Source organism: Lynx rufus, unplaced genomic scaffold, assembly GCF_022079265.1.
Source record: "Lynx rufus isolate CCGP_SWC_20201006 ecotype Redwood Valley unplaced genomic scaffold, mLynRuf1.p SCAF_9, whole genome shotgun sequence".
Lineage (NCBI taxonomy): Eukaryota > Metazoa > Chordata > Mammalia > Carnivora > Felidae > Lynx > Lynx rufus.
Window position 1 is genome coordinate 112,605,726 of NW_025814897.1, and position 18,362 is coordinate 112,624,087.

General features: G+C 51.2%; 1 protein-coding gene across 2 annotated transcripts in view; it reads left to right on the plus strand.

Moving 5' to 3' along the window:
• Positions 1-5,144: 5,144 nt before the first annotated feature.
• PPFIA1 (PTPRF interacting protein alpha 1) overlaps positions 5,145-18,362 on the plus strand; it is a 90,763-nt gene continuing 77,545 nt past the window's right edge. For both annotated transcript variants that reach the window (XM_047070798.1, XM_047070797.1), the window contains exons 1-2: positions 5,145-5,252; positions 6,485-6,748. In XM_047070798.1, the coding sequence (XP_046926754.1) occupies positions 6,485-6,748 (264 nt within the window). In that variant the 5' untranslated portion in view covers positions 5,145-5,252. The remainder of the gene's footprint in view (positions 5,253-6,484; positions 6,749-18,362) is intronic.

Below are 18,362 nucleotides of genomic sequence, written 5' to 3' on the forward strand. Positions count from 1 at the left end.
TCCCCTACGCGGCACTGATGAGAACAGGCAGTGGACTGGGACCAATCCCGATCCCCCCCAGGGGGTTGGGCCAGGCCCAGATGAGACGACTTCCGCTAGCAATGACCTCCCGTACGTCTTTCCCGGCTCACTTCACCCTCACAGCCACCCTCTGGGGCAGCACTATCACCCTCGCTTCAGGAACGAGCAAACCGAGGCCCAGAGAGCGCAAGCAACTTGCCTGAGAGTACACAGCCATGGCAAAAAGAAGCCGCACCAGGGTTTGAACCAGACCGCCCAGCTCCAGTGTCTACGTTTACAGCGACTGCGAGAAAGCACCGTTCACAGAGGGAAACGGCGACCCGGCAGGGAGCCTGCCCAGTGTGGGTCCGGGGCAGTCACGTCTCATTTCCTGTCGCGAGTCTCCGGAAGGCCCCGCGCGCTGGTTCGGGTGGCCGTCATCATCCCTGACTGTCAGATGAGGATACGAGGCTCAGTACAGCTACGGGCCTCGCCCAAGGTCAAGGTAGAGGCGAGGGCTGGGCCCCAGCCAAGCCCTCGGTGACTTTGAGCTACCTCTCTGGGCCCTTCTCCTGGGCATTTTTACGATCGGCTCCGTCTGATCAACACAGTGAAGCTGTCAAGAGAAACAAATTGCAAGAAGCTTATGACTTGCTTTCAAAACGTAATTATATAGACGAAGGGGACAGAAGTCTTCACATCGTGGGGGAAGCCTCGAGATGCTCTAGGAGCCGGTGGCTCCCTGTGCCTGGCATCGTGCTGGGACAGAGTGGCACATTTCAGACGAGGTGGCTGAGAGGCCCCCAGACCCTCAGCGGGCGTTGGGGTCAGTACCTCGGTGGTCCGGCGCTGGTCCAGGGGTCTTGTCCCCAGCTTTGGGGGTCCGGGGACACCTTTTTAAATTTTTTTTTTTTTAACGTTTATTTATGTTTGGGACAGAGAGAGACAGAGCATGAACGGGGGAGAGTCAGAGAGAGAGGGAGACACAGAATCGGAAACAGGCTCCAGGCTCTGAGCCATCAGCCCAGAGCCCAACACGGGGCTCGAACTCACGAACCGCGAGATCGTGACCTGAGCTGAAGTCGGACGCTTAACCGACTGAGCCACCCAGGCGCCCCCGGGGACACCTTCTGATGTAGCATCCAGAACGCTGGCTTTGGAGGCAGTCTCGGGTTCAAGACCAAGCTCTAGGCAAATTATAAACCGGACAGGCAAGCTAACCTCTCGAGCCTCAGTGGCCTCATCGTAAAAGGATGTAGGATGTGCCCGTGAGGGTCGAGTGAGGCTCTGGCGGGACATGGGTCTCCACAGAAGGTTCTGCAACTGTGATTTCCCCATCTGCGCTCACAGGGGTGAGCACACATCCGCTAACCTCCTGAGTGGCTCATCCACGGATCAAAAACTTCAGGGCTGGTTGGCCGTGAGAAATGGAATTGCCACGGCAACCGGAACGTTCTGGCCGACAGTCTCTCCTGCTTACCAACCTCTTGGCCTTCAGTGTCCTCATCTGCGTAATGAGCAGGACACAGGGACAGCCACGTGGGGGAATTACTTTAACAACTGGATGAAGGGCGTCTGGGTGGCTCAGTAGTTGAGGGTCCGACTCTTGATTTCAGGTCTGGACAGTTGCAGAGCCTGCTTGGGATTCTCTCTCTTTCTCTCTCTGCCCCTCCCTCACTTGCGCATGTGCTCTCTCTTTCTCTCTCTCTCTCTCTCCCTCAAAATAAATAAATAAAAAGAACTAAATGAGCCAAACAAGTGAAACGGTTCTCTTTCTTTCTCTTCCTGTTCACTGATCACCACCTTAGCAGGAACACACGCGAAGCCCAAACTGGGTTGACTCTGATGACTGAAGTCCCCAAGCCCAGGGCCCCTGCCTCTCCCACAGGGACTGGATTACCTGGGCAGCACTGGAGACCCACCGATAGAATGCCTACTCTTCGGTGTTGCCTTCAAGCGACCACTCCTTGGTCCTAACAGTACAGTGACTGGATCGGGAACCGAAAGCCCCCAGTTCACTAATGGTTCCAGTTCCGAATCTGCTCTAAACTAACTGGGTGCCTGTGGGCAAACCCTTTTTGGCATCTCCGGGCTTTGGTTTCCTCCTCTTGAACAGGCGGCCGCATCTTCCGCCAACCACCCCCAGTTCAGAGCTTCCCAGAACCATATTGTCACCCCACCCTTCATTAGGCTGTTTTACATATTCTAGAAAAAATTTTAATGTTTATTTTTGAGAGACCGAGAGAGACAGGGCACTAGCGAGGGAGGGGCCGAGAGAGAGAGAGAGAGAGGGAGACACAGATCTGAAGCAGGCTCCAGGCTCTGAGCTGTCAGCCCAGAGCCCGATGTGGGACTCAAACCCACGAACTGTGAAATCATGACCTGAGCCGAAGTTGGATACTTAACTGACTGAGCCACCCAGGGCCCCGTTTTTCATACTCTAGAGAGACGGGGGACACTCTCAGACCTTAGAAGAACCCTTCCCTTGAGCTGTTTGCAGGTCTAGAAAGGAGAGGTGGCCTGGGTCATGCTCCAGGGTGACAAAAACCACATCGTCCATGGGGCGCCTGGGTGGCGCAGTCGGTTAAGCGTCCGACTTCAGCCAGGTCACGATCTCGCGGTCCGTGAGTTCGAGCCCCGCGTCAGGCTCTGGGCTGATGGCTCGGAGCCTGGAGCCTGTTTCCGATTCTGTGTCTCCCTCTCTCTCTGCCCCTCCCCCGTTCATGCTCTGTCTCTCTCTGTCCCAAAAATAAATAAACGTTGGAAAAAAAAAAAAAATTAAAAAAAAAAAAAAAAACCACATCGTCCAGAGAGCTGAGGCTGTGGTGGTTACACCTGCAAAAACACAACCCTGGGCACAGTGTGAACTGTCTATCCCCTCCGCGCCCGTGGTACCGTACTTTCTTTATCGAGCCTTCAACAGAATTGGAATGAAAACATTTTCCCCGCTTGTTGTTTTCCTGCCTGAACCTTACAAGGAAGCCACCCAATCTCTCAAATATTTCTGGGATAAATACTTTGTGGAAATAGTTTATAGTTGGGTGGTATAGATACATATAAAAGTCGTTTTAACCTCCCCAAAGCCATTTGCCATGATTCATTCATTTTTTTTTTTTTATGAGAGAGAGCAAGGCAGAGGGGGGAGAGAGAGACACAGAGAGAGAGAGAGAGAGAGGAAGAGAGAGAGAGAATCTTAAGTAGGCTCCAATGCTTCGTGAGGAACTGGATTTGGGCCTTGATCCCACGACCCTGGGATCGTGACCTGAGGTGAATTCAGGAGTCGAATGCTTCACTGACTGAGCCACCCAGGCGCCCTGAAAGTGCAAAGATTTCATCAGTCTCTTTTTGGGGGCCATTGAAGTTGTTTACAATTTTCCTCTGACTGGTTTTGCCATCTGGGGGAGATGAATGAACGCTTGCTTGTAAATGGTTGAAATCTGGGATCTCACTTTCCTGGAGCTGTACCAATTTCCCTTCTGTGCCTGGGAAACTACTCATCCTTCCAGATGCAGCTCCGATGTTACCTCCTTTGTGAAGCCCTTTCTGTGATGCCAGCTGAAGAGTTGGTTCTTGCTGACTGTGGGGTCCCGCAGCACTCAGTTACATACTTGTAACATGACATTTGTAACAGACATTGTGATGGTCTGTTTCTCTTCTCCCCTCCAGGCTGTGAACTGGGGGAAGCAGTATTTTCAACAGCTCTGTGTTCCCCAAACCTGGACCGTGCCTGGCTCAGAGTGGTCTGCACCTGTTCATGAAATGAACATTCCACTCCGCTGAACTAAATATTGGCATCGTGTCGATTTCTCGGGAGACAGATACTTTGAGTGTGGTGCAAACACTGGCTGGATGAATTAAGCTGGTGCACTTGAGGAGAGCTGGAAGTTTCCCTCTGCTCCAGACCCTGGGTCAGGGGGTGCAAACTCGTATTTATGTGTAGTCAATGTTTGTTCAACGAATGAATACACGAATGAAAGAAAGGTGTGGTTCTGGACCCAAGGAGATAAAGCCCATAGGAGGCAACGCCCATTCTTGGTGAGCTCACAACGGGAATCGAGGCATCTGCCTTAGAAGGGTTCACCGGCTCCCCATGCCAACTTCACTTAGACTTGGGTTAGTTCAGGGGCTCCCGGCTGCCTCCCACGGGCAGTCAGTAGCCGGTGGCGCCCGGCGGCAATGCTCTGACATTTCGCCTTGTGAAGAGTTTGTGCTCCAGGCGTCAAACTGCGAAGGGGGAGCATCTGCTTTAAATTGTTAAAGATGTATCTATCATCCTCTGCGTCTGCAAGATCTAGCACGGCACTTGGCTCCTAACAGGTGTTTTCAAAAGGTTAAGTGCAAAACGTGAATATGAATAAGGACAAGGGTGAGAATGACCACCCTTTGATTGTCCTTGAGATAACAGCCGTGGGGCAGGTCTGTGTCATTTTTCCATCCTGCAGATGAGGCGCTGAGTCCCAGCGGGCTCTCCTGAGTTGCCCAGGCCCACACTGCAGGTTGAAGCACGTGCTGGGAGTTGAACCAGCTGGGCCTGGCTCCAGAGCCTGCACTCCCCGCGCAGCGCCCAGGAGCCTCCGCAGGTATAGCAGGTAAGCCTCGGAGAGGGGGCCCTACATAGAAACCGCGTGTCCTGGTGCGTCTGTCCCCAGGAGCCACCGCCAGCAGGTGACTCGCGCCTGGGCGCGCCGTCCGGTGAGGTGTGTGGACGTGGCGTCTGGGAAGGGTCTGGCGCAGAACCTGATGCACAGAGGACGCTCGGTAACGGCCTTCGGCGTCCCCGCGGCTGTAGGAGGATACGTGGCGCAGGTGCCCTCGGGGAGCCGGACCTCAGCCCCGAGCCGCGGCTCCCGCAGGGAGACCCCCCCCCCTACCTGGGCAGGGGCGGGGCTCCGGCGGCACCCAGCCAATCGGCTCCCGGGAGGCCCGCCCCGCCCACCCGAGAGGGCGGCGCTTGCGCACTCGGCCTCCGCGGCTCTCCTCGCAGGGGGCGGGGCCGGCCTGCGGCGCTCGGCGCTGACGCCACGCTGACGCGCCCGACGTCGGGCACGTTGACGCCGGCGACGCGCAGCCGGGCCCGCTCCTCCTGCGCTCCGCCAGTGTCCGGCCGCGGGCCGGCCTTAGTGACTGGGGGCTGCGGGCCCGGGGCCGGCGGGCGCGGGCGCGGGCTGCCTTCGTCGGGCCCCCAGCTCGCCCGGAGCGAGCAGCCGCCCGCGACTGCCGCGGAGCCTCGCCCGCTCCCGCCGGCGAGCAAGGTAAGGGAGCGGGACACCGAGGCGGGCTCGGGGCGGAGCGGGGCCGAGGTCGCCCCGGGAGCCGGCCCGCTCCCCGCAGCGGCTGCTCGGCGCTCGCTGTCAGCCCCCCCCTTTCCCCGGCCGGGACCCCCGGCGGACGCGCCCCGGGGGACGGGCTCCTGCGGCCGCGCGCCGCTCCCTCCCCTGACCGCGGCGCCCCGGTGGCCCCGGTCACTCGGTCACCCCGGCGCCGGGCGCGGGGCCCGAGGACCTGTGGCCGGGAGAAGCAGCGACCCGGGCTGCGCTCCGGTTGGCGGCGGCTGTCGCCGCCCCGGGGTCCGGCGGCTCTGCGGCGCCCGGCGCGGCCGCGAGTGGGGCGGAGGTCGTTGTCGCCGTCCGGCGCGCAGCCCTGGGCATCGCCTTGTCCCGGGCGCAGCCTCGGGAACCGGCCCCCCGGCCCTCGTGCCGGCGTGCGGTTGGAGACCCTTCGGAGCGGCTCGTAGTCTCCCCTTTCACTTTTCCTTCCTTCTTGGCCGCCCGCGGCCGGAGCGACCTGCTTCATTTGTGGAAGTTTTCTTTCTCCTCCTCTCTCTCTTTTTTGTTTCTGGCTGTTAACTTACGTAAGTTAGGTTGACTGGCCGTTGCTCGTTTGCAGCCGTTGAAAAACACCTTTCCCGGCCCTTAAGGAATCCAGTTCCTTTTAGCGCTGCACCAGATCCAGCCCGAGAATTCGGGGAGCCGTCAGCCCTCCTCGGGAGCTGACTGCACACATTCCTGTAAGATGCCTGATGGATTTTGTACTTGCCAGGTTTACTGGCTGTATGCTCCTTCTGTGCTCTTCCTGAAAAATGATTGGGTGGCATGGGTTTTGACTTTTTCTCTCCCCCCACCGGGAAATCGGGAAAAAAAAAAAAAGTTTACAGAAGCACACTTGTTTTCAACAACTAGAACAACTAGAAAGTACAGCTTTGCAAACAAAATGCCACAGGGTTTGTCCTTTAGGGGAGGGGTAGGCTTGGGTCTTTACCCCTAAACTGGATTATTGTCCGTACAGTCGCGTTCATCTCGCGTGTTCTGGCACTTGGGCTTTGTGTTTTCCCGGCTTCTCGTCTGTTCAGAGCGTAACAGCCAGCTCTGAGAGTAACGAAGCCGCCAACCTTTCAGTCATTAGCTACAGATAGCTGTAAAGTTGCAGGTTTGTGGGAGCCTTTAGTTTGCACTTGATGACTGTAGCCTGGGTCTTTTATTTCAAGATGATGTGCGAGGTGATGCCGACCATCAGTGAGGCAGAAGGCCCGCCCGGAGGAAGCGGGACCCACGGGTCGGGCTCCCCTTCGCAGCCGGATGCAGATTCCCACTTTGAGCAGTTGATGGTGTCCATGCTGGAGGAGAGGGACCGTCTCCTGGACACGCTGCGAGAGACTCAGGAAACGCTGGCGTTGACCCAGGGGAAGTTGCATGAGGTCGGTCATGAAAGAGATTCCTTGCAGAGACAGCTCAACACTGCCCTTCCACAGGTACGGATGCTTTTCACCTGTACCCTCTCAGACTTTCTCCTTCTAAACGTTGTGTCCCAGTATCGGCTTTCGTGGTGTTAATATTTTAGGTGAGTGTCGTGCGTAACCATCTGTGAAGTGGTGGTCCTGGTTTTCGTAAGTCACATTCGGACAGAGTTGACCCCCCGGCGGGGAACAGAGTCCGCGGTGCTCTAAAGTCAGGTGCTTTACTCTGTGCACCTCGTAACGCTTGTCCCCTTTCCTCGGGAAGCAGGAGGAACCGCGGAGATGGGGGACGCCGCCCTAGAGATTTTGGGAAAGGGCCGTGAGGCAACCAAGCTGCGTGGTGCCTTCTCTTCTGTCATCTTAGGCCATTTCCTGCTGCACGTGTACTTCTCCTGGGTTTTGTCACAGATTTCCAATTTTCTAATGAAATTTAATGGACAGACTGGATTGATTTCCCAGGAAGGATATTTTCACGGCTGTCTTTATACGAACACCCGCGTTTTATAAACCGAAGTTGTTATGGGGGCTGTGAGACTGAGATTAATTCCTTTGGAACTTTCCCTGTGGCTGATGGGAATCGTAAAGCTTGAGAGAACACTGAAGCTGTTGGTCTGAGTAGGTTACCCCGGGCCTGGCGTTTCGTGGCTTTTTCTGGCGGAGCTGAGCGAGGATGTAATGGTGGGTGAGGGCCGAAAGCGTCGCCCCGGCAGGCGGAAGGTGAGTGGCACCGAGCGTGCGGGAGGCACGGGGGCTGCTTGGGTGTTCATGCGCCACGTTGGTGTCCCTCGGCTTACCCAGGATCCCGCGTACACGCGTGTGCGGGTCTGCAGTGCGCAGGTAGTAAATGAATAATTGCTAGCCCGAATGCGTTTCTTGGCTGTGGTCCGCTCTCCTGAAAGATCGATAAGCCCAACGTTTGCATTTCCTTTTTAGCAGCAATAATCTGACGTTATTCCCGTAGCGCTCCTTTTCTGTTGGGGCAGAGAACCGTCACGGCTTTCTCACAGGAGCCTCACAAATCATCTGGAGTGTCCAGGCCAGGTTTTATTTCCGCGAGCTCGAGAGCGCAGGCCAGGTGGAGCTCTACCAGGATTTCGTTGTGCTTGTACGTCTTTCGTTTTTTGTAGTTTTGTTTGTTTCTTTGTTTTGTAGTTGTATTTGTTTCAGTGGAACTTGAGGTGGTGCACCGAAGTGCATATGAAATGCTTCTGTGTTTGAGCAGCTAGATTTTTGAAAGACTGAGCACGCACCACATCACGACAGAATGGAAGCGACAGGAGTTTTGTGCCGTAGAGGTTGTCACACCAGGGGGGGTGGTGACACAGTCGCTCAGTGATTTGTTTTCAGACTGGGAGTGCTTTGCTGAGTGGAGAATGCAACGGTGGCTTCCCACCTCCCCTTCTTCCCCCCTCCCCACCGTCCTACCTCCCCGCCTGAGGACCTCTCCACCACCCTGCCTCCCCACCTCCCCTGAGGACCGGAGACCAGCATTTCAGAAACACGGGAACCATTGAGTACACTTGTTCCGGACCTTTCCCTCTCCTGATCCCCGTCTCACGTTTGGCAGCTGGTAGTGTGGGCAGATAGGTATGTAAGTAAAGTGAGTGCACTTGTGCTGTGGGCGCGTTGTGTACGCGAGTAATAATACTCTAAAAAATTGTAACTGTAACATAATCAGAAAAATTCACTGAAATGTCCATTCACGATTGTGAACTTTTCACTCGGCGAACACATTCTTGGAGCCGCCACCTGGATGAAGAAATGGAACCTTACCGCGCTCCCAGAATTCCCCTCCTGCCCACTCCCGGCGAACGTCCCCCAGAGCTAACCACGGTCTTGACTTTCAGCAGTGATTGCTTTGGCATGTTCTTGGCTTCGCGACGGGCTAACCCTTCAGCGCTGTGCGCGCGCGATGCGCCTGCTTGCCTTGTGTGGCTGTGCCGGTCCTCCCCTGCCGTCGAGGGCCCAGTGTGCGAGCACAGCACGGTTTATTCTTTCTCCTGCGGGTGCTCCGGTTCGTGCAGAGGCCGCCCCGCGGATCCGCGTATATCTCTGCAGGGTGTGCTCGGCGGAGCAGGGCGTGAGTGGTGGCACGTGGGTCTGTTCCCCGCCAGCAACGGTGCGCGGGCGCTCGGGGCTGGCCGATGCCTGCTGGTGCCGGTTCTCGTGTGTGAGCTGTGTGCTGGGGCCCGGGTGCCGGGAGGTGTGGTGCGAATGTGCTGCTCCCTCGGGACCCGCCCCCGTGTGCTTCTGGGCCACTTGCGTGTTTCTTTTGTGACATAATTGCCTTTTGCCCATTTTATGATTGGGTTGTCTGTTTTGTTTTTTATTGATTCGAAGGAATTCTTTCTATGTATTTTGAACATCCGTGAATGGCAGATGTTTTCACATTCTTGTGTGTGTCTGCCTTCCATTCTCTCAGTGGTGCCTTTTGGTAACTTTCTTTTGTTTTTTCCAAGTAGTATAACCATTTTTATGTTTCTTGCCTTGTACTGGCTAGGGCCCCCCGTACAGTGTTGAATGGAAGTGGTGAGAAGAGGTGTCCTTGTCTCCTTCCAGATATTGGAGAAAAGGCTTTCGGTATTTTTTTTTTTTATTAGCAAGGTGATTTTTTTTAATTAATTAATTTTTAAAAATTTACATCCAAATTAGTTAGCGTATAGTGCAACCATGATTTCAGGAGTAGGTTCCTTAGTGCCTCTGACCCCTATAGCCCATCTCCCCTCCCACAACCCCTCCAGTAACCCTCAGTTTGTTGTCCATATTTATGAGTCTCTTCTGTTTTGTCCCCTCCCTGTTTTTATATTATTTTTGCTTCCCTTCCCTTATGTTCATCAGTTTTGTCTCTTAAAGTCCTCATATGAGTGAAGTCATATATTTGTCTTTCTCTGCCTAATTTCGTTTAGCGTAATACAGTCTAGTTCCATCCATGTAGTTGCAAATGGCAAGATTTCATTCTTTTTGATTGCCGAGTAAGACTCCATTGTATATATATATACACCACATCTTCTTTATCCATTCATCTGTCGATGGACATTTGGGCTCTTTCCATACTTTGGGCGTTGTCGATAGTGCTGCTATAAACATGGGGGTACACATGCCCCTTCGAAACAGCACACCTGTATCTCTTGGATAAATACCTAGTAGTGCAATTGCTGGGTCGTAGGGTAGTTCTATTTTTAGTTTTTTGAGGAACCTCCAGACTGTTTTCCAGCGTGGCTGCATCAGTTTGCATTCCCACCAGCAGTGCAAAAGACATCTTCGCTCTCCACATCCTCACCAACATCTGTTGTTGCTTGAGTTGTTAATGTGAGCCATTCTGACAGGTGTCAGGTGGTATCTCATTGTGGTTTTGATTTGTCTTTCCCTGATGATGAGTGATATTGAGCATTTTTTCATGTGTCGGTTGGCCATCTGGATGTCTTCTTTGGAAAAGTGTCTGTTCGTGTCTTTTGCCCATTTCTTCACTGGATTATTTGTTTTTTGGGTGTTGAGTTTGATAAGTTCTTTATAGATTTTGGATACTAAGCCTGTATCTGATATGTCACCTGCAAATATCTTCTCCCATTCTGTCGGATGCCTTTTAGTTTTGTTGATTGCTTCCTTTGCTGTGCAGAAGCTTTTTATTTTGATGAGGTCCCAATAGTTCATTTTTGCTTTGGTTTCCAGCAAGGTGACCTTTAGTATTTATTAAAGTTTACTTATTTATTTATTTAGAGAGTGCATGGGGTAAGGGCAGAGAGAGAAGGGGAGAGAGAGAATCCCAAGCTGACTCCACACTGTCAGCACGGAGTCTGATGTCAGGCTCGAACTCACAAACTGTGAGATCATGACCTGAGCTGAAATCAAGAGTTGGACACGTAACTGACTGAGGTACCCAGGTGCCCCAAAGCTTTCAGTATTTTACCACTACATATGACACCTGCTGTGGCTTTATTGGTGGATACTTTTACCAGAATATGAAAATTCTCCTCTATTTTTAGTTTCCTAAGTTTTTTTTTTAATCATCGGTTATATTAAATTTTCTTAAATGTGATTTTTCCATCTTTTGGGACAAGTGTTTTTTTTTTTTTTTTTATAATGTTGTGGTTTACCTTAAAAATGTTTTTGTCCTTCTAGAATAATCCCAAGAATATGTATTCTCTTTTCACTGGATTTTATTTGTTAATATTTTGCTTAGGATTCTTGCATCTGTATTCATGAGAGAGGCGGGTCTTCAGTTGTACTTTCTGGTACCGGCCTTGCTGGGCTTTGGGGTTAAGGTTGTGCTGCTCTCATAAAACAAGGGAGGAAGCGCACCTTGTGCTTTCCCAGAAGAAGTTTTTTGTGTTTACTTTTTGGAAGAATTGATAGGCAAAACCTGCTGGTGCTGTTGTGAGAAGGTTTTTAATTTCAGATTCATATTTTTTATTGTAGAAATATGATTTTTCTGATTTTATATTTCTTCTTGTGTCTGTTTAGATAAGGCATTTTGTTTTCTAGGAATTTGCTCAGACCACCCAGACTTTCCAAGTAATAAGTGGAAAGTAGATTATAATATCCTTCCTATCTGCAGCATCTGTTGTGATACTTCCTTTTAAAAATTCTTGATATTGGTAATTGGTGCTTTGTCTCTTTTTCAGAGAACCAACTTGGGTGCCCTTTTGATTTCTGCTATTTAATATTTGTTTTCTATTGAGTTAATTTCTGGTCTGTTTTTTCTTCTGTCTGCTTTGTATTTGTTTGCTGTTCTTTTTTCTAGTTCTTGAACTAAATATTTAATTTGATTTTTAGCCTTTCTTCTCTTCCAGTATATGTATTTTACTTGTTTGCTTGTTTGTTTATTCATTTTAGAATGAGAATGTGAGCAGGGGAGAGAGAGGCAGAGGGAGAGAGAGAGAATCTCAAACAGGCTCCTCACTCAGTGCGGAGCCTGGCTCGGGGCTCGATCCCGTGGCACTGAGATCATAACCCGAGCCGAAATCAGGAGTTGGTCACCAACCGATTGAGCCACCCAGGTGTCCCTATAATATGTGTATTTTAAAGCTGTAAGTTTCCCTTTAAGCACACCTTTATTGATCTCACAAGTTTTGATAAGCCAGATTTTTATTGTCTTTTATGTGAAACTATTTTCTAACTTTCATTGTGGCATTTTTTTCTTAATTCATAACAATTTTTAGGAGCATATCGCATCTTGATGTTTAGGGGGATTTTCTCGTTCTCTTTGTGCTGATTTCTAGCTTAATTCCATGAGGGTATCTGTCTCAGTGTTTTTGGGTGGCTGTAACAAAATACCACAGGCTGGCTGCCTAATAAGCAACAGAAGCTTCTTTCCTATAGTTCAGGAGACTGGGAAGTTCTCAAGATCAAGGCGTCTGCAGATTCAGTGTCAGGTGAGAGCCAGCTTCCTGGTTCATCGACAGCCTGCTTCTCCCTGTCCTCATGTGGCAGGGGTGACGGTGCTCTCTCAGCCGCCCATGACTGGTCACCACCAGAAGTCTCCCTGTCTTCATACCATCACTTTGGGGGTGATGAATTTTGGGAGGATATAAACTGTTAATCTAATGCAATCCCTAAATACGCCCTGCAGTATTTCAGTCCTTTGAGATGAGTTGACTTTCCTAATGGCCTAGCATACATTCATTTTCATTAACTGTTCCTTGGGCACGTGAAAATAATGTGTATTGTGGGGAATGCAGTATTCTATATTTATAGGTTAGATAAAATTTGTTAATGACGTAATTCAGATTCTAGTAACCACTGTAAATCAAGTAAGGAATAGGCGAGAATGAGTTTAATAATATTACTAACACGCATATCCAAAATATCATTTCAGTGTATAGTCAGCGTGAGAAAAAGCTAATGAAATATTTTGCGTTCTCTTTTATCGTATTGTCTTTAAACTATGGTGTGCATTTTATACTTTCCACACGTCGCAGTTTGGAGGAGCCTCCTTTCAAGTACTTAAAATAAAGCACGTGACCGCATATTGGACAGCCCCGTCCTCCTCCCTTGGTTTTTCTGTTGTTGTCGGTTCTGTCAGATACTGAGAGATGTATCTTCAAGTCTCCCATCGTGATTATGGATGTGGCTATTTTTCCTTTTCTATTTTTGTCAATTTTTATGTATTTTGAGATTGCGCTATTAGGTACATTCAAATTTAGAACTCTTGTTTTCTTGGTAGACGGAACTTTCGTCACGAAATGTTCATCTTTGTCTCTAGTAGTGTTTTTTGCTTTAGAGTTTCCTTTATTGCCTGGTCCTATTTGCCACATCAGTTTTCTCTTCGGTAGGGTTTTGGGTATCTTTTATTTTCATCTGTCTGTGATCTTACATTTTAAGGTGGACCTTTGTGGACGGTGTATGCTTAGTTTTATTTTAATGAATTTGACAGTCTTTACCTTTTGCTCGGAGTGTTTGTTTAAATGTAATGACTGATACGTTGGTTTACATGTACCGTATTACTAGTTTCCTCTTTGTCCCACCTGTTCTGTGTTCTTTTTCTCTCTGGCCTTCTTTTATTTATTTATTTTTAGATTTTTTTTTTTTAAGTTTTTTAACTTTATTTTTGACAGAGTGCGAGCATGAGCTGGGGAGGGGCAGAGAGAGAGGGAGACACAGAATCCGAAGCAGGCTCCAGGCTCTGAGCTGTCAGCACAGAGCCCGGCGTGGGGCTCGAACTCACGAACTGTGGGATCATGACTGGGCTGGAGTCGGACGCTCAACCAACTGAGCCACCCAGGTGCCCCTCTCTGGCCTTCTTTTAGAAGTGTGACGTATTTTTTAATTGTATACTTCTCTGTTAGGTTATTGGAATATATGTATATTGCTAGATGCAGGTGCATTTTAAACTTATGCCTGATTCAGTATTTGCACTCCTTCCCTGACCCTGCTCTTTCCTTTGACACTTGAACTGCACTGAGCTCCCCTTCACCTTCTTTGTCGGGTAATATTTTTAAATTTTAGATTGGTTTTGGCGTTGTGCAGTTAATGCTTGTTACGATTTGTTCTCATAGTTACCCTTTCTGTTGTGAACTTCTGCACTCCTTGTTTTTTCATGTTTCTGTCGGAGACTTCTTTTCCTCAAAGAGCTGCATTAATACTTCTTTTGGTTCGTGTCTTTGGTTGGTGAGTTGTCCTTTTTTTTCCCCCCAAAACAATCTTTACTTTGCCTTCACTTTTGAAGAACGTTTCTGTTAGGTAAAGGCTTCCAGGTCGGTGGTTATTTTTGTTCAACATTTTATAGATGCTAATCCATCATCTGGCTTCCTTTCCTTTTCTTGAAAAGTCAGCTGCTAGTGTTGTTGTCCCATGGAAGGTGGTATCTTTTTCCTCTCATGACTTTTAACATCTTTTTCCCTCAGGCATTCTTTGTGGAGTCACTGTATTGGTTCTTTTATCAGTTTTGGAAAAGTTTTGACTTATCTCTGTAGGGATCTAGTACTCCCCATTCTGTGTTTCCTCTACTTTGAGGGTTCTCATTGGACCTTTTTACCATGTCCTGTGTGTCTCTCGGGCTCCTCTGTTTTCTTGACTTTTTCCTCTGACTGTTGTCTAGGTATATTTTTTTACTGACCTGTCTTCCAGTTCACTGAGTCTCCCTTCACCCGTGTCTAGTCTGATGTTAAGCCCACAGAGTGAGTTCTTAATTTTAGCTACAATAATTTTCAGTTTTAGAATCTGTTTTGATTCTCTGAAAATTTCCCATTTGTCAAATATGTTTTTGAACAGTTGACATTGGCATCCAGTAATTCCAGTCTATGGGTCTCCTCCTGGTCTGTTTCTGTTCTTTTTTTCTTTTGGTCCTTATGTTATACCTTGTTTTTTTTTTTTTTAAGTTTGCTTATTTATTTTGAGAGAGAGGGAGAGAGTGCAGGGGAGGGGCAGAAAAAGAGGAAGAGAGAGAGACTCCCAAGCAGACTCCATGCTGTGAGCACAGAGCTCGACCCAGGGCTCAAACTTACAAACCTGCGTGGAAACCAAGTTCTGGATGCTTAACTGACTAGCCTGAGCTACCCTGTGCCTCTCTCTCTTTCTTTCTTTCTTTTACTTTTTACTTGTTTTATTAAATTTTTGTTGTTGTTGTTGTTACTGTTTATTTACTTTTGACAGAGAGAGCATGAGCAGGAGAGGGGCAGAGAGAGAGGGAGAAGCAGAATCCGAAGCAGGCTCCGGGCTCTGAGCCGTCAGCATAGAGCCTGATGCAGGGCTCGAACCCACGAACCGTGAGATCATGACCTGAGCCGAAGTTGGATGCTTAACCGACTGAGCCACCCAGGCATCCCTTTTCTTTTCTTTTTTTTTTTTTAATTGCATGTGGGACATTATGGAGAAGTGTAGAGGCTCTTCGTGGAGCTGTATTCCTTTGGCATTTCATCCGACACACCCCGTGTGGGGAGGCTTCTGGGCCCAGTCAGGCGTGAGTGACCTGAGAGTGGGGCTCAGGCTTTGTAAGGTGCAGTGTGAGCTGCCTTCCCGCTGCCCCCCACCCCCATGGAACCCTCCAGGATCTCCATCTGGAGGCCCTGAGTGTTTCCCAGGGCCCCTCCTTCGTGGTAGGTCCTGAAGCCAGGTTATTTTCTCCCCAGCACCGTGAGATCACTGAAGGCTCAGCTTCTCAGGCCGTGCTTGCTGAGTGCCGGGGTCATTTTCTGTGCCTCCCTGTGGTGTCCAGAGCTCAGTTAGCCGCGACTTTCTGCCTGGCTTTCCGTTATGTTTCCTTTCCAGCTCATTGGTATATTGTCTCAAATCCCTGATGAAAATCAGAATCATCCAATGCCTTGAGGGAGAGAGAGGACTCTGAATATTAGAGTTGGCTCAGTGGGCTTCCCTTTTGTTTGCGGTCTCAGTCCCTCCGGTCGTGGCCGCCTCAGTATCTCTTCGATGCCTTCAGACACGCTTAAAATCGTATTCGTTTTTTCTAGTCTGTGATGGGTTGGCTTACAGACTACTCATGTGTGTAAGTGAAGGCGGGAAGACCTAGAAGTCACAGTAAACGTGTTGGTCATCACCAGTTGGTACGGGAGAAAACGAAACCCACTAGTCCTGGCCTAGTACCCGTCGTTCTTCTAATCTGAATCTCCAGTTTGCCCACACTCAGCCCGTGTCCGTGGAGTGGTGATGGTGTCAGCGGGCCAGCCCCCAGTGCCACCGTCCTCCCCTGCCGGGCGCCCGCCCAAGGCAGGCTTTGTGGTGACGATCTGGCCATACAGGGCAGGCTGAGGAGGTGGATGGCTTAAGTGACACTTATTCTGTGACTTGATCACAGTGTCTGATCAGTGTTGTTTGTTTTTTAATTTTTTTTTATGTTTGTTTTTGAGAGAGAGAGAGAGAGTGTAAGCAGGGGAGGGGCAGGGAGCGGGAGACCCAGAATCTGAAGCAGGCTGGGGGCGGGATGCCCCTCAACTGCAGTGCAGCCCCCACCACGAGGGTTTCTGTGTTGCTGCACCTGAATCATCTGCACAGGCACAACCGCCCACCCTTGTTGAGCCCCTTGGTGACTCTGCACCGTCACAGGCTCCGGGCTCCCGCTTCTGTGCTCCTTGGAGACCGCGGTGGAGACACACCTGAAAGAGGGAAGGAGTTAGGAGGAAATGCTGCCTGCTGGCACACTGTGGTCCACGAGAGGCCTTTTCGGGAGAGATTGCCCAGGGGCTGAGGCTGAGAGAACACTCTCCCAGCACTGCGACTGCAGGGGCAGAGGCCGGGGTCAAGGACAAACCTGGCTTTGTTTTTAGCCATGGACGGGGAGCCAGGTGGGGCGCCAGGCAGCTGGTGGTGGGACAGAGCCTCGCCCCGCCAGGAGCTGGGCTTTCGGTTGAGGGCCCCGGGGCATTGTGGCCTCGGGGAGGGACTGGCATGACTTGGTTGAATTTTTTTAAAAGCTGGTGCTGGTACTGGGTGGATAGTGGGTTGGGGGAGGAGACAAGAATGGATGCAGTGTAGACGCCATTGGGTAGAGTGGCTCCTTCTAACGTGTGGGTTGAGCTGTAAGATTCGTGCTTTAGGCAACAGGTACAGGCCCTTCACGTCACCCATCACATAAAGCACAGGACAGTGTGCGTCTTGATATCCTATACAGAACTACGTAATGTTTAAAAGCAGCGTGTGTAATATTTACGTGTGTGGGTACGAGGCGTATGTGAGAGTATTCCCCTGTTTCTTGAGTGCGTGGCAGGCACCGTTCTAGGTGCTGACACTGAGTCTGTGCTGCAGGTACCTCGCCAGAGACGTATGCGGTTTGACGGAGGGCAGTAGAAGGGCATGGGAGTGTGTGGTTCGGTGGAATAGGGGGAACGTGTGCACAGTGCGGCTGCCGGATGGCCGTTTCGTCCCGTGGGTCGGCGTGGGTCAGACCCGGGGAGGCGGTTTTCCTTGGGAGGTTCGGCTGCCCTGTGTTCTCCTTCGTCCACCCCGCTCTGTCTCCCGGATGCCTTTCCGAGCACCTCGTAGTGAAGCTCCATCTGGGCGGACTGTGGGCTCTTTGAGTTCCGCAGGGGCCACCGCCCTCCTCCCCACACCTGTGCCTCGTCCTGTGAACGGAGCAGCTTGCCCTCTGGTCCGGTGGTCAGAAGCCAGGGAGACGGCTTTGCCTCCTTCCTGCTCTTCCCTCTCCCTGCCGGTCCGTGGGTCCTGTGGCGTGGAGCTTGCCTGTCTCAGAGGCCATCTGTGAGGTCCCTGGAGATCTGTACCCTGACTTCACTCGGGTGCTCGGGGAGGGGCCGGGTCCTGCGGTCTTCCCTGCGCCGGCCCCACTCGCCTCGCAGCAGCTTGGCTGTGGGGCGGGGGGCGCCTCCCGCTGGGCAGAGATGCCGGCGTCCTGCCCCATCCGTGTACAATACGCCACGCTCTCTGAGAAGACGGCCTTTCTTTCTGAATCTGTGTCCTGCCTGCTGGCCCTTAGTGCTGGGTGTTGCCGAGCAACTCGGTAACTAGCTCGTTTGGGGACTCATGTTTGCCCTGTGTACAAGGACCCTCCAAACCGCTCCTGTTCTGCTCCTGGGTGGCTCCGTCGGTTAAGCGGCCAGCTTCGGGTCGGGTCATGATCTCACGGTCCGTGGGTTCGAGCCCCGCGTCGGGCCCTGTGCTGACAGCTCAGAGCCTGGAGCCTGCTTCGGATTCTGTGTCTCCCTCTGTCTCTGCCCCTCCCCTCTCGCACTCTGTCTCTGTCTCTCTAAAAAATGAATGAACATTAAAAAAAAAAAAACTCGTATTCTGACGGGGCGGTGTTCCTGCTGGGGAAAGCGTTCTTATCCAGAGGGAGGAGGAGACTGCAGGCAGTGACCTTGCCGTTAGCAGTTTGCTGTACTTACGTGTCTTGTTGGTTAGGCAATCATAGGGGTAACATGCTGGTTATAAACCGTATTGCCGTGTAAATGCCGCGTAACCCCGTCCCACGGGGCTTTAATGCCTCTCACTTTGGCCCTCCAGCCTTACCTCGTCTCCCCCATTTTGGGCATCGCCTCCGGAGGCTCGTGGTTTCCGGTGGCCCCGTTCTTGTGGTCGGAGGTAGGATCATTGGACTGCCAGATGACGCCAGACCCCGAGTCTCTCTGTGCACCCCCTCCAGAGCCTGTGACAGCCCTAGTCCCTGGGGCACTCCCCGTGGGCCGCGTTGTCCCTGGCGTCCTGCGCACACCCATTCTCGCGT